Below are 22,047 nucleotides of genomic sequence, written 5' to 3' on the forward strand. Positions count from 1 at the left end.
CATATTGTGTACAAACAGATACAGTGTGAGTTGGTAACTATAATTATTGAATGAACAATACCATGCTCAATACTAATTAGTTTCTTCTCGCCATTATTTGCCCACTTGGTTCAGGACCAAAGATGGAGTCACAATGATAATCAGATACAGTACCTTCAGTAAGTATTCACACCCCTTGACTTTTTCGCATTGTCTCGTGTTACAACCTCAATTTAAAATGGATTACCCCATAATGTCAAAGTGGAATTTGTTTTTAGAAATTTTGATAAAATTCTTGAAAATTAAATGCAGAAATATCTAATTTCCATCAGTATGCGGCTCCCCTAGTCAATACTTCATCGAATCGCCTTTGGCAGCGACTACAGCTTTGAGTATTCTTGGGTATGTATTGCGCATTCAGCATTGCACATCTGGAATTGGGGAGTTTCTCCCATTCTTCCTTATTGATTTGCTCAAGCTCCGTCAAGTTGAATGGGGAGCATTGGTGAACAGTGATCTTCAAGTCTTTCCACAGATTCTCAATGGGATTCAAGTCTGGGCTTTTTTGCTCAGTCACTCAACCACTTTCAGGTTCATGTTTGGAAGCCATTCCAGTGTTGCTTTGTCTGCATGCTTGGGTCAATGGGTCATTGTCCTGTTAGAACACAAAGCTATCCTCAAGAATTTGCCTGTATTTAGCTCCATTCATTGTTCCCTCTATCCTAACAAGTATCCCAGTCCCTGCCACTGAAAAGCATCCTCATAGCATGATGCTGCCACCACCATGCTTGATGGTAGGGTTGGTGTTACATGGGTGAGATGTGCTCTGTTTCCGCCAGACGTAGTGCTTTACATTCAGGCCAAAGAGTTCAATTTTCATCTCATCAGACAACAGAATCTTTTGCCTCATGCTCTGCACCGTTCACGTGCCTTTTTCCAAACTCGAGGCGTGATGTCATGTGCCTTTTCTCAGGAGTGGCTTTGGTCTGGCCACTCTTCTATAAAGCCTAGATAAATGAAGGGCTGCAGAGACTGTTGTCCTTCTGGCAGTTTCTCCCATCTGAGCCAAGGATCTCTGTAGTTCTGTCAGAGTGGTCATTGGGTTCTTTGTCACCTTCCTGACCAAGGTCCTTCTTGCCCAGTTGCCCAGTTTAGTCAGACGGCCAGCTCTTGGAAGTGTCTGGGTAGGTCCATATTCTTTCCATTTCCTAATGATGGAGCTCACTGTGCTCTTGGAAACAGTCAACACTCTAGAAAAGGTTTTATACCTTTCCCCAGATCAATGCCGCCTCACAATTCCATCTCGGGGTTCTACAGACAGGGAAAATTGTTCTACAGACAGGTTTAACAAGGGAAAGTTAAGGGGTGTGAATACCTTGGACTTTCTGCTCTGATATGCACTCAACTGTGGGACCTTATATAGAATGGTGTTTATGCAATTGAATTGGCCACAGGTGGACTCAAATCAAGTTGTAGAGACATCCCAAGGATGATCAAAAGAAATTGGATGCACCTGAGCTCAATTTGGAGTGTCATAGCAAAAGCAAAGGGGTTGAATACTTATTGACTCAGCACATTTCAGCTTTTCATTATTAATTATATTGTAACAATTTCTCCAAAAAATATATAATTTCACATTATGGGGTATTATATGTATATCAGTGACCAAAAATCTCAATTCAATCCATTTTAAATTCAGGATGTAACACAACAAAATGTGAAAAAGTCAAGCGGTGTGAATACTTTCTGAAGGCACTGTATCTCTTATGTTGCAGTAAAAAAAAAAATACACCTCCATCGTAACATGATTGGTGTTTGAACCAACAAAAATGTTTCTTCATTTTGGGTATGTAAAATTAGAACCTTTCTTTCAACTGCGCAGAACAAGAACCTTATTTTCAGATATGTAGAACAATAACCTTTCTGTTAGATATGTAGAACAAGAAACTTTATTTTGGATATGTTGAACAAGAAACCTTATTTTGGATACGTAGAACAATAACCTTTCTTTCAGTTGCCCAGAACAAGAAGCCTTCTTTTGGATACGTATAGTCAGGTTCACTATGTTAACAAATATAATTTCGTTCCAAATTTTGGTAGATTAGCAAAACTATACATTTTTGGAATATTCAGAGCATGGAGAATCTGAAAATCAATGTTGGCATTTGCGTAGACACCTTTGCGAAAATGACACTCAGGACAGTGATGAAGATCTGTAAAAGCATATTCCTGAACGGTATAGACCTCGTAGATCCTGTGTATAGGACTTATAGTTCAATCTGATACTACCTATAACTTCCTATAACAACCTATAACTTCAAAGGACTTGCAATATCATGTATTATGTAATACAGTTATATCACAAATATCAAGACAATGGTTTTCAATTACCTTTGTTTGTTGCTTTTCTATAATCCTGAGCACTATTTTGAGGCCTTTATTGGATTCCTTGACCCAGAAAACATAGGATTAGCATATTTAATTAAGTCTCTAGGTTGACTAGAAGCCGAGATCGCGCAAAATATGTATTTTATGGCGGCCATTTTCAAAATCCAAAATGGCGGCCATGCAGGTGTCTGTGCAAATGCCAACATTGATTTTCAGATTCTCCATGCTCTGAAGATTCCAAAAATGTACAGGTTTGCTAATCCCAAAATTTTGAAAGAAATTATATTTGTTAACATAGTGAACCTGACTATCTTCATCACTGTCCTGAGTGTCATTTTCGCAAAGGTGTCTACGCAAATGCCAACATTGATTTTCAGATTCTCCATGCTCTGAATATTCCAAAAATGTATAGTTTTGCTAATCTACCAAAATTTGGAACGAAATTATATTTGTTAACATAGTGAACCTGACTATACGTATCCAAAAGAAGGCTTCTTGTTCTGGGCAACTGAAAGAAAGGTTATTGTTCTACGTATCCAAAAGAAAGGTTCTTGTTCAACATATTCAAAAGAAAGGTTCTTGTTCTACGTATCCAAAAGAAAGGTTCTTGTTCTACGTATTCAAAAGAAAGGTTCTTGTTCTACGTATTCAAAAGAAAGGTTCTTGTTCTACATATTCAAAAGAAAGGTTCTTGTTCTACGTATTCAAGAGAAAGGTTCTTGTTCTACGTATTCAAAAGAAAGGTTCCTGTTCTACATATTCAAAAGAACGGTTATTGTTCGACATATCCGAAAGAAAGGTTATTGTTCTACATATCCAAAAGAAAGGTTCTTGTTCAACATATTCAAAAGAAAGGTTCTTGTTCTACGTATCCAAAAGAAAGGTTCTTGTTCTACGTATTCAAAAGAAAGGTTCTTGTTCTACGTATTCAAAAGAAAGGTTCTTGTTCTACATATTCAAAAGAAAGGTTCTTGTTCTACATATCCAAAAGAAAGGTTCTTGTTCTACGTATCCAAAAGAAAGGTTCTTGTTCTACGTATTCAAAAGAAAGGTTCTTGTTCTACATATCCAAAAGAAAGGTTCTTGTTCTACATATTCAAAAGAAAGGTTCTTGTTCTACATATCCAAAAGAAAGGTTCTTGTTCTACGTATCCAAAAGAAAGGTTCTTGTTCTACGTATTCAAAAGAAAGGTTCTTGTTCTACGTATTCAAAAGAAAGGTTCTTGTTCTACATATTCAAAAGAAAGGTTCTTGTTCTACATATCCAAAAGAAAGGTTCTTGTTCTACGTATCCAAAAGAAAGGTTCTTGTTCTACGTATTCAAAAGAAAGGTTCTTGTTCTACATATTCAAAAGAAAGGTTCTTGTTCTACATATCCAAAAGAAAGGTTCTTGTTCTACATATTCAAAAGAAAGGTTCTTGTTCTAAGTATTCAAAAGAACGGTTATTGTTCGACATATCCGAAAGAAAGGTTCATGTTCGACATATCTGAAAGAAAGGTTCTTGTTCTACATATGCAAAAGAACGGTTATTGTTCGACATATCCGAAAGAAAGGTTCTTGTTCTACATATCCAAAAGAAAGGTTCTTGTTCTACGTATCCTAAACAAGGCTTGTTGTTCTGGGCAACTGAAAGAAAGGTTATTGTTCTACTAGTCAGGTTCACAATGTTTTTTCGTTCAAAATTTTGGTAGATTAGCAAAACTATACATTTTTGGAATATTCAGAGCATGAGGAATCCAAAAATTAATGTTTACATTTGCGTAGACACCTTTGCGAAAATGACACTCAGGACAGTGATGAAGATCTGTAAAAGCATATTCCTGAACGGTATAGACCTCGTAGATCCTGTGTATAGGACTTATAGTTCAATCTGATACTACCTATAACTTCCTATAACAACCTATAACTTCAAAGGACTTGCAATATCATGTATTATGTAATACAGTTATATCACAAATATCAAGACAATGGTTTTCAATTACCTTTGTTTGTTGCTTTTCTATAATCCTGAGCACTATTTTGAGGCCTTTATTGGATTCCTTGACCCAGAAAACATAGGATTAGCATATTTAATTAAGTCTCTAGGTTGACTAGAAGCCGAGATCGCGCAAAATATGTATTTTATGGCGGCCATTTTCAAAATACAAAATGGCGGCCATGCAGGTGTCTGTGCAAATGCCAACATTGATTTTCAGATTCTCCATGCTCTGAAGATTCCAAAAATGTACAGGTTTGCTAATCCCAAAATTTTGAAAGAAATTATATTTGTTAACATAGTGAACCTGACTATCTTCATCACTGTCCTAAGTGTCATTTTCGCAAAGGTGTCTACGCAAATGTAAACATTAATTTTTGGATTCCTCATGCTCTGAATATTCCAAAAATGTATAGTTTTGCTAATCTACCAAAATTTTGAACGAAAAAACATTGTGAACCTGACTAGTAGAACAATAACCTTTCTTTCAGTTGCCCAGAACAACAAGCCTTGTTTAGGATACGTAGAACAAGAACCTTTCTTTTGAATATGTTGAACAAGAACCTTTCTTTTGGATATGTAGAACAATAACCTTTCTTTCGGATATGTCGAACAATAACCGTTCTTTTGAATATGTAGAACAGGAACCTTTCTTTTGAATATGTAGAACAAGAACTTTTCTTTTGAATACGTAGAACAAGAACCTTTCTTTTGGATACGTAGAACAAGAACCTTTCTTTCAGATATGTCGAACAAGAACCTTTCTTTCGGATATGTCGAACAATAACCGTTCTTTTGGATATGTAGAACAAGAACTTTTCTTTTGAATACGTAGAACAAGAACCTTTCTTTTGAATATGTAGAACAAGAACCTTTCTTTTGAATACATAGAACAAGAACCTTTCTTTTGAATACGTAGAACAACAACCTTTCTTTTGAATATGTAGAACAAGAACCTTTCTTTTGGATATGTAGAACAAGAACCTTTCTTTTGGATATGTAGAACAAGAACCTTTCTTTTGAATATGTAGAACAAGAACCTTTCTTTTGGATATGTAGAACAAGAACCTTTCTTTTGGATATGTGGAACAAGAACCTTTCTTTTGGATATGTAGAACAAGAACCTTTCTTTTGGATATGTAGAACAAGAACATTTCTTTTGGATACATAGAGCAAGAACCTTTCTTTCAGCTGTGCAGAACAGCAGCTATATAAAGATTTGATTGGTTTGAAGTTTAATAAGACGTTTGATTTCCTTATAGCTGTCATCAACATCGAGTACATTGATAAATATTACGTTGGAGTTTGGTTCTTGGTTTAAATATCTTTGTTGGGTAGACATGAAATGAAAAACCTCTCAATACAACTGTGCTATAACAATTGAATACAATAATAATTTCCCTCACCCATGATAACTCACTTGGCTTGACTGTTACCACAGCTGTTCATATGACAATTACGAGGACAGACTGGGGATTTCACAAGACAAAGAGATGATCGGCAAATGTGGATGTAGAGCCTGGCAGAGAATCTGGTGGCAGTTTGGTTCCAGTCTCAGCAGGTTGGGGTGGGGTGAGAGGGGGGGTGGGGGGAGGTGACTATATTGTCAGTGACGTAACAAACGTTTCCAGAAACCTCTGTGGTGATGTTAACTATCGTTCTGTTCTATCAACTCAGTTTTGACACACCTGTTCATTCCTCTGAATGCCATGCATTTCAAGGCTCAGTGTGCTCTTTAAAATAAATACTACAAGCGTTACGCCTAGGTCCCCCATCGTTGACGTGATGTGAGTTGACAAAGTGGAAGACGCAAGGCGGCCATCTTGGATTTTGACGTGGCGACCCAATTTTCAATAGTGTTTTCCCTTATGCATAGATACACCCACACACCAGATTAGAAGTTAGTAGTTCGTTTATTTTTCAAGATATTTCGCTCACAATGTTCAGACATGTATATGGTGGCGGCCATCTTGGATTTTGACGTGGTGACCCAATTTTCAATAGCTTTCTTCCTTATGCTTAGATACACACACACACCAGATTAGAAGTTGGTACTGTCGTGAAAGTCAAATCCACAACATTGTCCCAATAATAGGTTTAATGAAAATTCGATCCCTGGCAACATCCTGTAAAAATACGATCATGCAATATATCAGGATTATATAATCAAGGAGAAGTCCAGCAATTATCGATCAGTACAAGCAAGCCTGGATCATCTAAATATACGGACCATTCGAGTCTACACTGTCACAGATTAAATGCCACAGGAGTGATCCGTAGCGATGACTGGACCGAGTTCTTACAGACGCCTCTCAGTGGTTGGAGAGAGCATAACACTTGGGTTCAACTTAAATACAATTTCATTACATTCTCCCCGCCGTTAAAACTACACTTCCACTAAGGCAGGAATCAATCACGCAGCAGCATAATAGTAGAGGCAGCGATTGTCCGTCCATGTCAGTCGGTCCATCCGTAGCGATCGGGGCGACAAATTTCCCTTCCAGCACGGGTCCGGAAACTACCGGGTGCTACATCCCCATGACCGAAGTCCCCTGCGTTGGAATAGCCGCCTAAGTCAGGTGACGAAGGTGGCACCACAGAGCCTAAAGGTTGGGGTGCATTTAGCAGTGAGATGGCCGGCAGATACTCCACAGGCGGAGCAACGGGAGAGTCCATAGACTCGTAAATTGGTTCGTCGATGTCCCCGCAAGGGGCCAGGTGGCGTACGGAGACAGTTGACTCGCGTCCATCAGACATCAGCAGTCAGCACACGAGCATGCTCGGGATTAGCTTGGAGTATTTGCACCTTATCCACTAGTGGATCATACTTACTCATGCGAACCGAACGTTTGAGGTAAGCCGGTCCCGGCTCTGCAAGCCAACTAGGTAAAGATCGGGTACTACCCGAACTCCTCGGGTGATGAAACATCCGTTCATGGGGAGTTTGATTGGTAGCCGTACACAGTAAAGTCCTGATCGAGTTCAGTGCCACAGGTAGCGACCAAGCCCACTTGTCTAGGCCTCGGCCGAGGGACTTAAGGCTCAGTGTAACGGCTCTCCATATAATACCATTGAAGCGTTCGACCTGTCCATTCGCCTGCGGTCTGGTATAGCTAGAAGCGGCATTATGTTGGAGTAAGAAGTTCCTCACCTCCTGGGACAGGAACACCGCACCTCGATCGGTATGCACGTAGGCCGGATTCCCAAACATAGAAAACAAGTTCTGCAGGCACCGGATAACCATGGCGGCTGTCATATCTACACACGGGAAAGCAAAAGGGAATCTCGAGAACTCATCAGCGATTGTGAGCAGGTAACGAGAGTTACTCGATGCCGGTGACGCCGGCAGTGGCCCTTTGAAATCCATCGCCAGTCTCTCCCATGGCCTAGTTGCTCAGACCAGCGTTCCCACAGGAGGGTTGTAAAAACGCGGTTTGAGTTCAGCACATACAGAACAAGTGCGACAGATCTGATGAATATCTTCAACCTAGTAGGGCAAGTTACGACTATGCACAAAATGAGCGAAACACGTCACACCAGGATGGCACAAGGTGTCGTGCAAAGCGCGCAGATGCTCAAAAGATATGAGACTCGCACACGTCGCCGGCCGCGATAAGGCGTCGGCAACCAGGTTATCCCTCCCAGGGCGATATTTGATTGTGTAGCAGAAATCGGCGAGTTCGATCCGCCAACGAGTAATTTTCTCATTCTTAATGCGTTGAGCATGCTGGGTGTCGTACATAAACGCAACGCTCTGTTGGTCCGTGATAATTTGGAAGCATCATCCGAGCAAATAGTGGCGCCAACGCCGAATCGACTCGACGATGGCATACGCCCTCCTTTTCGACAGACGAATGTCTCCGCTCAGCGGAGGAGAGAGTTCGTGAAAAGAAGGCCACAGGGCGCCCCCCTTGGGAGAGAGTTGCAGCTATCGCATGATCCGACGCATCACTTTCCAAAACAAAAGATTTACTTTCGTCAATCGTCGCCACAGCGGCGCCAGCGATGTCGGACTTAAGGCCATGGAAAGCGGCCTTGGCGGCAAGGCTCATGGGGAAAGTTTCGCAGTCCACAAGTGGGCGGAGTTTCGCGGAGAAATTTTGTGCCCACTTAGAATAATGAGAGAATAGCCCGAGAGCACGCTTCAACGAAGCACGATCGCAGGGCGGGGCCATATCGAGCAAGGGTCTCAGACGCTCCTTATCCGGAGCAACAGAGCAGTGGGTCACGGTGTACCCCAGAAGATCTATTGTGTGAGCAGAGTAACGACATTTAGCCTCATTCATAGTTAAGCGATACCTCTGCGCTTCAGATTAGCATCATGATGTTCCTGGTCATACCCGCAAACCGTGAGATTATCCATATATACAAAGACATCGGTCAAGTTCTCCTTAGCGATGAGGTCGTCCATAGCCCTCTGAAAACAAGTTACCCCATTCGTGCCCCCGAAGAGTAGCCGGGTGAACTGGTATAACCTCTGACCCGATTCAAACGCTGTATAGATGCGATCGGCCTCGGAGATGGGGATTTGATGAAACGCACTACGCAGATCGAGAATGCTATAGACCGAATACTGTGCCACCTGTCGGACCAGGGAGTCCATTCCCAGGAGTGGGTAGGCGTCCAGCTGTGTAAACCGATTAATCTCTGCGAATAGTCGATTACCATGCGTTTGCGATGTGCTTCCCTTCGTACCACCAGAACTTGGGCCCGCCATGGCGACCGACTAGGTTCTATGATACCTTCCTTTAGTAGCAGGGCCGTTTCTTCCGCAATGAATTGCGCGTCTGCCCATGAGTAGCGTCGCGATTTAACCGCTACAGGTGTACAGTCCATGGTCATATTGGGGAACAGCGACAGCAGCTCAATTTCCATCCCTGCAAGAGCACACACAGCAAGCGTATCAGTACCACCAAATTCCATTTCCAAACGCCCATGTCGCTTGAGAAAATCATGTCCGAGCAAAACTTCTGCACATAATGCTGGTAAGACCATTAGATGCACATCCGGAAACATTCGGCCCTTAATCACAAGCTTAAGTCGACATTCCCCTTTTGTGCTAAGCCATAGCCCCTGAGAGGCCATAAAGATTCGACATCTTGTCCCAAGAATCGGCCATCCATGTTTCTGCACAAGTCGAAAATCAACATAACTATCCATGGATCCCGTATCGATCAAAGCATTCGCAAAAATTCCCTCGATCATGAGTGGGATGATAGCACGAGCCAGGCCAGGTGGATCTGTAGTTATCGAGTCGTCAAGGCGAGGCGCTCGTGCCTCACGTGTGGATCCAACACCAGCTAAAGTCTTTCGTGCCATTGAAGTCGTTTGTAGGCCAGTCGTGCCGCCTCCAGAGGGCGCACGTGCCACGCGTGAAGTTCCCAGCGTTCGTGCCGTTGCAGTAGCTTGTAGATCATACGTGCAGCCTCCGGAGGGCGCTCGTGCCGGCGCGGAGTTTCACAGCCAACATTAGCCGGTCGGATGGCCGATCCCGGAAGTTGGCAGGGTGTCGGAAGAATGCCGGCCAAGGACGGTCGCTCTGCGTACTGTCGTGTTTGTGCCACTTGTTTAGTCGGCGCGGCGAGTCTCACCAAGGTCGAGCTCTCAGTTCGGGGCCCACAGAGAGGGGCGATCCCCATCAAAGTCGGACGAGGCACACCGCATGCCACTCGGACCGCTGGCTCGGAGAAAAGCACATTCATCGTCGAGCGGGTTCGTTTGCTCCGCGACGCTCGGCAAACTTTTGCAAAATGACCCGGCTTTGAGCACAAATGACACATCGCATTTTTAGCAGGGCAAACAGACCTGGGATGATTTCGATTCCCGCAGAAATAGCACGTAGCGTTACTTCCGGACTTGGGTCCAGCTGCAGCAGCCGCCGTCAAGCCCGGATCGGGATCCTCAGGAGTGGCCGGGGTCTCCGATTCCGGCGGAGGTGCCGAGGCTGCATCCACGACCTCGGCGGTAGCTCTCTCCGGTCGAGTCTGTCGAGATGTCCCCGCAGTGACGTATGGAGTTTCATACGCATCAGATTGTTCCCATGCTTCGGTATACACGTGAGATAGCCGGAGTGCTTCGGCTAGTGTCAAATCGGCTTCTTCCAGTAGTCTCTGTCTGACGACTGGGGACCTAAGTCCTGCGATGAGAGAATCGCGAACAAGGTCATCACAGACTTGTTCATGAGTACGTATCTCAGGGGTACTCTCCTTCAGCAGGCGTCGGAGCTCTTGAGCAAATTGATCTACAGGCTCCGTGGGCTGTTGTCGTCGTGTTGCGAGCAAATGTCGGGCATAGACTACGCTTCGTTTTTTTAAATGTAAATACGCTTCAGCTCAGCCACAGCTGCATCGAACGTCTCACATTGTTCGATTGCCATGTACACGGTATGGTGTACCTTTGTTTGCAGCACTTCGAGGTTTGTTTCATTGGTGACGGCTTCCTGAGCCTTGAATTGGTTATCCAAGATTTTCAGCCAATGTGTCAGTTCGGCGGCCGCGTCCGCTGCCTGAGGGTCTGCTCCGAAGATCGGCACTTGGATCATCTTATGTGTCGTCATGTCGCTCTCGTTCATGTCTCGTTCTCGTTAAAGGCGAAGAGACGAATTTTCATTAATTGTAGTGAAAGTCAAATCCACAACATTGTCCCAATAATAGGTTTAATGAAAATTCGATCTCTGGCAACATCCTGTAAAAATACGATCATGCAACATATCAGGATTATATAATCAAGGAGAAGTCCAGCAACTATCAATCAGTACAAGCAAGCCCGGATCATCTAAATATACGCACCATTCGGGTCTACACTGTCACAGATTAAATGCCACAGGAGTGATCCGGAGCGATGACTGGACCGAGTTCTTATAGACGCCTCTCAGTGGTTGGAGAGAGCATAACACCTGGGTTCAACTTAAATACAATTTCATTACAGGTACTTCGTTTATTTTTCAAGATATTCCGCTCACAAGGTTCAGACATACATGGCGGTGGCCATCTCGGATTTTGACGTGGCGCCCCAATTTTCAATAGCATTCTTCCTTATGCGTAGATACACCCACACACCAGATTAGAAGTTGGTACTTCGCTTATTTTTCAAGATATTTCGCTCACAAGGTTCAGACATGTATATGGTGGCGGCCATCTTGGATTTTGACGTGACGACCCAATTTTCAATAGTTTTCTTCCTAAAGCCTCGATACACCCACACACCAGATTAGAAGTTGGTACTTCGCTTATTTTTCAAGATATTCCGCTCACAAGGTTCAGACATACATGGCGGCGGCCATCTTGGATTTTGACGTGGCGACCCAATTTTCAATAGCGTTCTTCCTTATGCCTAGATACACCCACACACCAGATTAGAAGTTGGTACTTCGCTTATTCTTCAAGACATTCCGCTCACAAGGTTCAGACATACATGGCGTCAGACATACATGGCGGCGGCCATCTTGGATTTTGACGTGGGTTGCACCCACACACCAAATTAGAATTCGGTCCTTCGCTTACGCACGCACGCATGGACGGACGCACGGACGCACGGATGCACGCACACACGGACGGAGGGTGAAAACCATAGTCCCCCTTTCGCTCCGCGGTGCGACGGGGGACAATAATGGAGTCAGAGGTTATCTTCACTTATGGTAGTGTCCTTATCATACATTGTGATCCTTTATAATGAACCAACAGTTGTACATCTTCATTTTTACTTACATCTGCATGAAGAATACAGATGAATAGCACTTGTCACTAAGACATACAACAGGTGATGGTTGAGCCCAGGAAGGCTCAGCCAAACTGGAAAGTCTCCCTGGCTTATTTTGCTTATTCCAAGACATGAAAAAATACATTGCTGATGATGAAACGTCACATATTTAATTTGTGCTGCATTTTTGTTTTTTATTACCTCTGCCATCAAAGGTGGATGGAGGTTATGTTTTCACCCCTGTCTGTCTGTTTGTTTGTCTGTCTTGTTTGTTTGTCTGTCTGTGAACAAGATATCTCAAAAAGATGGAGACAGACTTGGATGAAATTTGGCAGAGAGGTAGTGAATGTGACAAGGACGAAATGATTAGATTTTGGTGAAGATCCGGATTCCGATCTGGCCTAGCAGTGGGATACAAAACATAAACTGTTCAGCCTGGTGGGGGTATGCGCTTTACTGAGTGCCATTCTAGTTTTCTCTATAAACGGTACCTCCTTTCCAGCCTCATATCATGTCATTTGTTTTCCGAGATGATGCAAAAGCAACAGGAAATTGATGTTTATTTTCTCTCAGCATTTGTGGGTCTCTGTTTAGTAACCACCTTAAAATGCACCTGTTCATTTCCACTCAGTGTTTTACCTCCAGCTGCGGACACGAGGATCAATGGGGTGAAGAATCTCTGACCCATCAAAGTGACGAGTTCTTTCCTACATACAAAGGAGCCAGCAATGCCTTTTGCATTCAGCTCTTTTGTATCAACCCCAAGTATGAGACAAGGTATGATATTATATATATATATATATATATATATATATATATGTATGTATATAGAAGCTGTTCAGAAGTGAGGTCAGGCTAGGTTTAGTATTAAATTTTTAATTAATTATATACATATATAATTGCATATAAATATACATATTTAATTTTAAAGCAAAAACTATGGCACTTCGGTGGAATTTGTTTTGAAAGCCATTAATTAGACCTATTGGCCGATGTATATTCCAAGTTTCAGCTCGTTTTAATGTATAGCCCTTAAGATATGAGCGCCAACACATTTTGGGCAGACGGACGGACAGACACCAACGTGAATTTGAGGGTTTTCTAAAGAAAACTCAAGAATGCCGAAACGGATGTTGCTGAAATTTGGAACATATTACCTTTAGAAAGTATGTACTTCTAAAATTTGCAGCCGATTTCGTCCAGTAGAAGCCGAGAAACGAATTTTTAGTCCCCATGTTAAAGTTGCATACAGAGAAACGATCCCATATAAAGGGAGGGGCGCTTGGCACCTCCGTTTGATTACATTGCGCAGGCCTCCGATCAGGCATGGACTACGTTTATCCTTGAAAAATCAGAGGGATTTACCCATCCAGGCATTGAGCGACTCAACGACTCAACCAGGACCTACACTACCGGTCAAAAGTTTTAGAACACCTCAATTTTTCCAGTTTTTATTGAAATTTACGCAGTTTAATGTCTCAATGTACTCTGAAATTAAGCATAGAACAAATAAACAATTGGAGATAAAAAAGAAATCATAGTATCCAAAATTTAATTTACATTTTTGACTGAGCAAAGTAGCCACCTTTTGCAGATATAACCACCGAACACACTCGTGGCATTCTTTCTACAATGGAAATCAAATATTGTTCGGGAAGTTCTTCCCAACACTGTTGCAGAAGTTCCCACAAATGTGTTGCACTTGTAGGTTGCTTTGCTTTCACCCTTCTGTCCAGTTCACCCCAAACCAGCTTGATGGCGTTTAAGTCTGGAGACTGTGCTGGCCATTCCATGATTTGAAGCCGACCGTCTTGTTCTTTTCCTCGAAGGTAGTTTTTACATAGCCTGGAGGTGTGTTTCGAGTCATTATCTTGCTGGAGGATGAACCCCTGACCAACTAGGCGTATTGCATGGCGCTGCAAAATGCTGTGGAAGCCCTTTTGGTTCAGGGTGCCAGTCACTCTGTGCAAGTCGCCGACTCTGGATCCAGCAAAAGAGCCCCAGACCATCACGCTTCCTCCTCCATGTTTGACAGTTGGTGTCATACACTGAGGAACCATCCTTTCGCCTACTCGACGGCGTACAAAAACCCTGCGTGATGAACCAAAGATTTCAAATTTTGATTCATCGGTCCATAAGACCTTCTTCCAGTCTTCAGTAGTCCACTGGCGGTGCTTCATGGCCCAGGCAAGCCTCTTTTTCTTATTTTGCCATCTTAGCAATGGCTTTCTTACTGCCACTCAACCTGTCAAACCTGCAGCCCAAAGTCTTCTCTTCACAGTTGAAACTGAGACTTGCTTACTTCGACCAGTGTTAAGCTGTGCTTGAAGCTGTTGTCCTGTGAGCCGCCTATCACGCAAGCTGTTGACTCTCAAAAATTTGTCTTCTGATTCTGTTGTGGCTTTGGGTCTGCCAGACCTCTTCCTGTCAGAGTTTCCTCCAGTTTCCAATATACTACTTCCTGCAGTGCAATATTGTCCAAATAATGCTTCAGAGGGTGTAATAACAGTCTGTTTCAACACTGCTTTTATACAGACCGGGGGTTTGTAATCAAGTAATCAGCAGAGGTTGGGACACCTGTAGGAATTTTTTGCATCAACTTTCAAGGCTTAATTTACTTACATTGCTGCAGAACAGCTGTAAGTTGTTAACCCATTACTTGTTCCCTGAAGAAGGCCTTGTTTTACAATATAACTGTGCAATTTACATTACTTTCCCGTTTTTGCTACCCGAAACTTTTTTTTAAACCTTGAGCAGTTTACTGCTTACCTTTGTACCATTTCAGGTTATTCACTGGATATTAAACGGTGTAAATTTCAATAAAACTGGAAAAATTGAGGTGAACTAAAACTTTTGACCAGTAGTGTATGTATGTCTGGGCAATCCTCAGTGCCCAGTTACAGACACGCACAATCATCTTGGGCACCGCATCTTGTACTGTCACACCGAAAAATATCCTTAAAAGGTTACAACTTGGCAGAACGGAGCTTCAGTGCACAAGGCAAACAAGGAGTGACTGCTAACCACGTTTCGGGGGATAAAGGCAAGCATGGTGGTTGAGAACACCCACTGTTCAGTCAGAACAACAATTCCAGTGACCAGTGCACAGCGGTAGTTGTTCCAGTGGCTCCGAAGGAGCAACAACATAAAGAAGCAAATGGAACCGCCGCAGTTGAAATGTGGACACCTGGTGTACTATACTGCCCGCTCTTACTGCAAGGAGCATTGTAACGAACCAAAGGTGCAAAGTCGGGATGAACAACTGAGCAAACCAGACCCCCTACTGTATGCCTTGATTGTTTCTGACAACACTGTTTCACAGCTCAACAATCTTGTTTCACAGCAAACATGGCGACTCCAATTACCGACAGTAAAATGCTGGCTAATGTAGCCCACTCTGCCACAGTTGGTAGCAGTTTGACGATGGGATATGCCCGTCTTGGTAAAATGTTCTTAAAGGGTATGCCCACAACTTGATTCCATAGGCCACGACGTCGGCCTTGTAGTTCTCAATTTCTCACATCTCAAGTGGCAGTTTTGGCCACAAGAGACATGCTCATAAAGCAGGGGATCCTCCTGGCTGACATATTGAAGTAATCAGTCCGTAGGACATGAGTTCTTCGAGCGTACAGCTCTTTGAGAAGGGGAGACGCAGGCAGCTTATGGCATCTATGGTTATAAGTCCTTTAGTAAATGCTCCGGCATGTGTGGAGCTCAACTACATGGTCTCTAAGCTCGACTCTGCTCAGCTCTCCTCACATTGATGAAGAATGCATATGCCATGATAAGGCTATGGAAACACTGCAGTCTGCACAAAGTGAATGGTCCCAAAAGAGAAAAGAACGCTTTGATTGGATCAATGAGGAACTTCACAGACAAGGATACGCTGTGCACACATTCCAAGATGTGGACGTCGCAGGCCGCGAGTACTACCACGTCATGGGAACCTGGCTCCCTTTGGCCAGAGCCCACGCGAGCTGACCTCTATGTTTGTCCTCACTCTCAACAGCTAGTGGTTCATTGACAGTCTTCCCTACCACAGTAAATAGTGTATACATCTGTTGAGGAGTTTTTGTCAGCATTTCAAGCACTTCAGACATCATATCAAACATGACTCTCATTTTGGCTGAAGCATAAAAACCCAAGCTATAGAACCATCAGCCGAGGAGGACCTCGACTGATCGGTCACCCTCAATATGTGGTGTTCCGCCTAACACCACATTGACTTATTTAGCAATTTCATCCAGAGTGATGTCTCTACCCTTCTTTATATACTGGCTATTGGCAAACAGCCGGTTCACACAGTCTACATATAAACTGTAGTAGTGGCTGGGTCAAGCTTTTGATATATTTTTTTGCCGGAGGGTTGGGGGTTCATCTTTCTGTCAAGACTTCAGGAGCTGGGCCCCCTCTCAAATGAGCAAGTGGTTCAGGCCACTACCCAAACCTGTGGGATCGGCGGGCCGTTTTTCAAGCCTCTGGGTGGTGGATATATGCAAGATTGGTTTTTCTTTTTGGTCTGCTGGTTGTAGGCGTTAGCTCTAAGGCTATCCGTGACTGCATCATCGAGCTACAATGCCTCTCTTTGATGCTTCCCTTTCTTTCTTGGTACTGGGTACTTCGCTCACAAGGTTCAGACATAACAAATCGACATGGGTGTTCACAACAAATCACCCAGTTTGTTTGGCCCAAACGAGTCTCTTCTGAGCCTCAAGGGCACGGGCCTCATCGATGACATTGATGAGACCGGATTTACGGAGCTTCCATATACCTGTAAGCACGTATTGCCGTGCTAATGCACAACAACAACAACAACAACAGGCATTCATTACCCATGTCTCGCTCCCATAATGCATGAAGCCGTGCTAATGCACAAAGGTCTTTAATGGTTGGCACGTTTCAACCTGGTATGTAAGGGGAGTGATTTGTTTAACTTGACATGATATTCCTGCAGCAGCTCTACTAGTATGGACTGAAAGAGCCTCCGTGCACGTTGCTCTTCATATACTAGTTTATGCTGCACATTGTTACCGCCACAGCCATGACAAATGCTTGACTCTGCTTGAGTGCCAATTCCACAGCCCCGACATGGTTGAGATCATCTCCATCCCTCTTGCATCTGATGCCTGTGATAGTTACACAGCTCATAAACACAACATTTAGCACAGATTTTAGTTGTACCAACAACAACCCAAGCGCAACCCAAGCAATTTTGTGCTGCCATTCTCACCGGCGTATACACACAGTGAGATATTTCTCTAAAATCTAAATGTTTACTTTTGAACTCGACAACTGCAAATATCGGGGGTACACTTGTACCGCCACTGAACCGACAGGCTGCAACTGACTTCCAGCCCTCGAATACATTCCCAAGTTCTTTCCAGATCTTCTGCCAGATGCTCAATACAGTCGTGAGCCCTTTTCAGGACTTTTAACAAGTCCCTGCTTATGGCCATTGGTCCTTTTGATGTCATCTACAAGCCCCTCAATGTGATCGTTGGCCCCTTCCAGGTCCACGTCCAACCCCTAATGTAACCTTTAGCCCATTCCAGGTCCACTTCTAACCCCCAATGTAACCATTAGCCCATTCCAGGTCCACTTCTAACCCCCAATGTAACCTTTAGCCCATTCCAGGTCCACTTCCATCCCCCAATGTAACCTTTAGCCCATTCCAGGTCCACTTCTAACCCCCAATGTAACCTTTAGCCAATTCCAGGTCCACTTCCAACCCCCAATGTAACCTTTAGCCCATTCCAGGTCCACTTCTAACCCCCAATGTAACCTTTAGCCCATTCCAGGTCCACTTCCATCCCCCAATGTAACCTTTAGCCCATTCCAGGTCCACTTCCGATGCCCCCACCCCCAATGTAATCATTGGCCCTTTCCCGGTTTCCACACTTGCGTATATCTCAGCCATTATGTAGCTGTAGTCGAAGTGTTGAAACACAAACAACAACTATTGTTGCCTTTATCACCAGCGTAGATCAAAATGCCTATGTCGAGGGCAGGATGTGACAAATTGTGACTACAAATTGTGACTCAATATGTCGGGTGGCTATCGTGAGTCTCAAAATTGAGTTTTGGTGCTGGGGGATGCGAACGGGTGAACTGAGGTCTGAGGGCCCCAGTGGGAGAGACTGAATTGCTATCATCCTGAAACAAACAGTTCCATAAACAGCAATTACTATTGACTGTCACATGCTAACAGATTCTCCACATTTCCATTATCTAGCTCAAGAGTGTAAAACTTCTGAAACTAGAAATTTCATGGAACACCTTACCTGCGCAGTCTTCAGACACTGCCTGCTTGTAAATACCTGCCTTTGCTAAACGTTTACAAACCATTATCCAAACTGCTGGACCATGTCTTTCCAATGGTTGTAGCGTACTGTGTAAATTGTGAATGGGAGCTCTGCCACAATGTTCCGTTATGATTCGTCATTGGCCAACGTTCTGCTTCCGGTATTGGTAATGTTTGGCCATTTTGATTGACAGCAGCAGGGCGTTCAGAAACGGGGGGGACTGGACATAAAAAGTGTTGTTGTTCTACAATGGTAAAACATATGTACATATAAATACCAAGAAATAAAAGCCGACTACCTGCCCTCTTGCGTCGTATTCATCTTTTGATCTCAAATCCAAATTTCTTAAGTTCATAGCAATAATAACAAATTTGACTTCACTGTTCCAATATTTATGGAGGGCACTGTACATCTTATATCCCAAATTGCTATCAGTAAGTCTAAATTAACTAAACCAGCAACGGTACCCGCCTTATGGGCGGGGCTTCAATTGGGAGGCCCAAATGAAAAGGCAAAATATCAGAAATTGAAGGCTTTAAAAAAAAATTTAAACGATTCATATAAACATACGTTAAATCATATCACACGCAAATCATCAAAATCTAAACAGTATTTGTAGAATTTCAATAAAAGCCACATCACTGTTTATATCGGTAAATATTATTCCATCGTGTTTGGAAAAACTGGAAAATTGGGAATTTTTTCCTAATTGGAAAAACAATATAGCCTATTTTACTCCAGGGGTCCCAGGATTACCCACCCAAAATTTCGTTGCGATCGGTTCAGCCGTTTTTGCGGTACCTGGGAACAGACAGACAGACAGACATTTGATGAATTATAGTAAGAAGATAAAGCATTAGCTCGTCTTTCATGGGTGCCTGGCTTAATTACTTGCGTAGAATATCTCTCTGGCCTACAGGATTTCAATCAAAACCCAATAGCACGATGTTTTCTACACAATTATTAATGTCATGTTTTAATTATTAATCATTGTGCCTTTTTTTTTTCCAGATCTCAAGATTTCTTGGCATATGTTTGTGGAATATTTCCTGTAAGTGGCTTATTTACTTTTTTTTTTATAGTTCATAACTACTCTCATATGGAAAAATGAAATCGAGAATATAATATTGTTACGGTTTTCCGCCGCCCTTCTTACCCTTACCAAGGGGGGATTAAGCCCCTTGTTCTTTCTGGGCCTGGCGTAACTGAGAGACTTGAAATGCCTCGTCCGGGCAAGCGCAAGGTAGGGTTTCGGGACCAAGTCTCGCTCATACCTAAATACCTGCGCCGCCACGGAAGCGGGGAACCAAGCCTCGCACGAGCCACGTGTAATTTGAGTACACCGAGCGGATTGCGTACTACGTGGTCCGTGCAGTCACCGTTAATATTGGACCCCGATTAGAGCGGTTCTATACGTACCACGCTTAGTCAATGATGGAAAACACAAAAGCGGTAGAATCAAAGGAAGAACACAGGTTTAATTATTATTTACACGTATGTACAATTTGGTAGAAAGCAGACACAGAGCAGAACTTAAGCAGTCTTATTCTTAAAGCCCAGACGCGGGCCCGTTCACACTCACACAGGGAAATTGCAGGCAGGATGATGTTCAGGCCAAGCGCGCCGACTTGGTCATCCAGGAACGGCCCCGTCCGGCTCTCCTCGGTCACAGCACGTCACGCGATGATGGCGAGCAGGCGGTGGAAGGATCCTCGTAGCGCGTCTCTCGGACAAAAGGGCAGCAGATGAGGCAGGAAGGCGGGAAGGAATGTACGTGTCTCTCGGCGCGGCTGGGCGGTTCCACAGCGCGTTTAGCAACCAGCACGCTATCACTCGCGTAACCCAATGCAATATAGGCTCGGCCTTAAGCTCAACCGAGCGCCACATTAATATGAGCGCGTATCTTGGTTCATGCGCGTCTTTCTCCGATCTCGTATTTCTCAAACTCTACTGCTGACCGCGCTCCTTCAACCCCTCTTCTCTTCTCCTCTGCTCGTAACTCAATTGCTCCTCGCGCTCCTTCAACTCGAGAGTCCTTACTCAACTCTTCTGCTCGTAACTCAATTGCTGGTGGGGGCTTTGCGCAACGGGTTATATGGACATGCCCTGAGCCTTCTTGAACGTCCCAACCACACCCCGTGACGCAGTGCTGCAGCCACACCCTTTGAGCCCTGATTGGCGGCTTGCGCTTACCGTCAGCTTCTTCGCGCCCTCATTCGGTCCCGACTCGACCCTCCAGGCCTGCCTCGTGTTAATTCGCGCCAAAAAGCCAAAGGTAGCACAAAGAGGCATAAGAGGCATAAGGCAATGGAGGCAATGAAAGGACCTACTCTCATAACTCTACTCATCGCAAGACTAACACAGGAAAAGGACTAATCTCACACATACAGACTTGGCATTTAATATGGAATATTTTTTTGTGGGGGGGAACTTACTTTTCAAGATGACTTAGAACCAAAAGTTCATTGGAATTATGTTGAAATTATTCTAGATTTTGTTAATGTGACCTTTAAAAGAAACAAAAACCACATTTGACATTTCAAAGCAAATAAATTGATCCTTGAAAGTGATGTAAACTGATATCGAACTCAATTCACGGACAGTACTGTGTTAAACTTCTGTACGTTTTCCAGAAGTATCTCTTTATTTTGCACATTCGCCAAAAAAAATTTCAACAAAAACAAAAGCTAAATTATGACTGGGATTACGGACAGTAAAATTACAGTTCAGTACTTCGTGTAACCCCCACGAGCATTCAGGAGAGCACGTACACATCGAGGCATGCTGTTCACGAGATTTGCCAAGGTTTGGACAGGAATCTCTTGCCATGCAGTGACAATAGCCTGCTGCAATTCACGCACAGAGGTTGGCTGCTGGTCCAAGTTGTCGATTTGACGCGTTAATTCTGCCCACAAGTTCTCTATCGGATTCATATCCGGGGACATGGCAGGCCACTCCATATGCTCTACACCATGGTCAGCAAGAAAGTGTTGGATCATGCGAGCACGATGAGGCCGTGCATTGTCATCTTGGAAGCCAACGTTTCCTCGAAAGGCTGCACGAGGTAATGGAAGCAATGTTTCTTCCAGAATGACCCTGTACTTGAACTGGTTCAGGTTTCCATTCAGAACAACCAGGTCAGTTTTGCCCCCTGCATGAAAAGCAGCCCAAACGGTCCCCCCACCACCTCCAGCTTGGACTCTTGGCACTATACAATCTTCGTTGTGGGCTTCATGCACTTGTCTGCGCACTAGGACGCGGCCATCTTGACGATAGACCAGAAATCTAGACTCGTCACTGAAGGTCACATGATTCCAGTGTCCTGGCTGCCATTGACGGTGCTCTCTGGCCCACTGCAATCGGCGCTGGCTGTGTTGTCTGGCCAGGCGTGGCTTTCTCAGGGGACGCCTGGCATGATAGCCTGCTTGAACCAGTCGTTGGTTTATTAGCCTTCTGGATACAGGCACATTTGTCAGTTGCTGCCACTCAGCCCTAAGCCGATTAGCTGACTTGGTACGGCCATTGTAGACTAACCGGTGCAGCTGGCGATCATCTCTCCTTGTGGTTCTGCGTGGACGTCCTGGCCTCTGTGTTGGAGTAGGAACACCCCTCTGAGCATTTCGTTTCAGGATCTTTGACACCTGACCTTGGGTGATGCCATACTGCCGAGCAATAGCACGCTGTTTCATGCCAGAATTTCGTA

At 43.9% G+C, this 22,047-nt stretch overlaps 1 protein-coding gene across 1 annotated transcript in view; it reads left to right on the plus strand.

Moving 5' to 3' along the window:
- CFAP61 (cilia and flagella associated protein 61) overlaps positions 1–22,047 on the plus strand; it is a 258,248-nt gene that overhangs the window by 81,244 nt on the left and 154,957 nt on the right. Inside the window, exons 8-10 of the mRNA XM_078785078.1 lie at positions 10,560–10,759; positions 12,674–12,819; positions 19,356–19,395. Coding sequence (XP_078641204.1) covers positions 10,560–10,759; positions 12,674–12,819; positions 19,356–19,395 — 386 coding nt within the window. The remainder of the gene's footprint in view (positions 1–10,559; positions 10,760–12,673; positions 12,820–19,355; positions 19,396–22,047) is intronic.

The sequence above is a fragment of the Myxine glutinosa genome, chromosome 9 (assembly GCF_964187855.1).
Source record: "Myxine glutinosa chromosome 9, kmMyxGlut1.1, whole genome shotgun sequence".
Lineage (NCBI taxonomy): Eukaryota > Metazoa > Chordata > Myxini > Myxiniformes > Myxinidae > Myxine > Myxine glutinosa.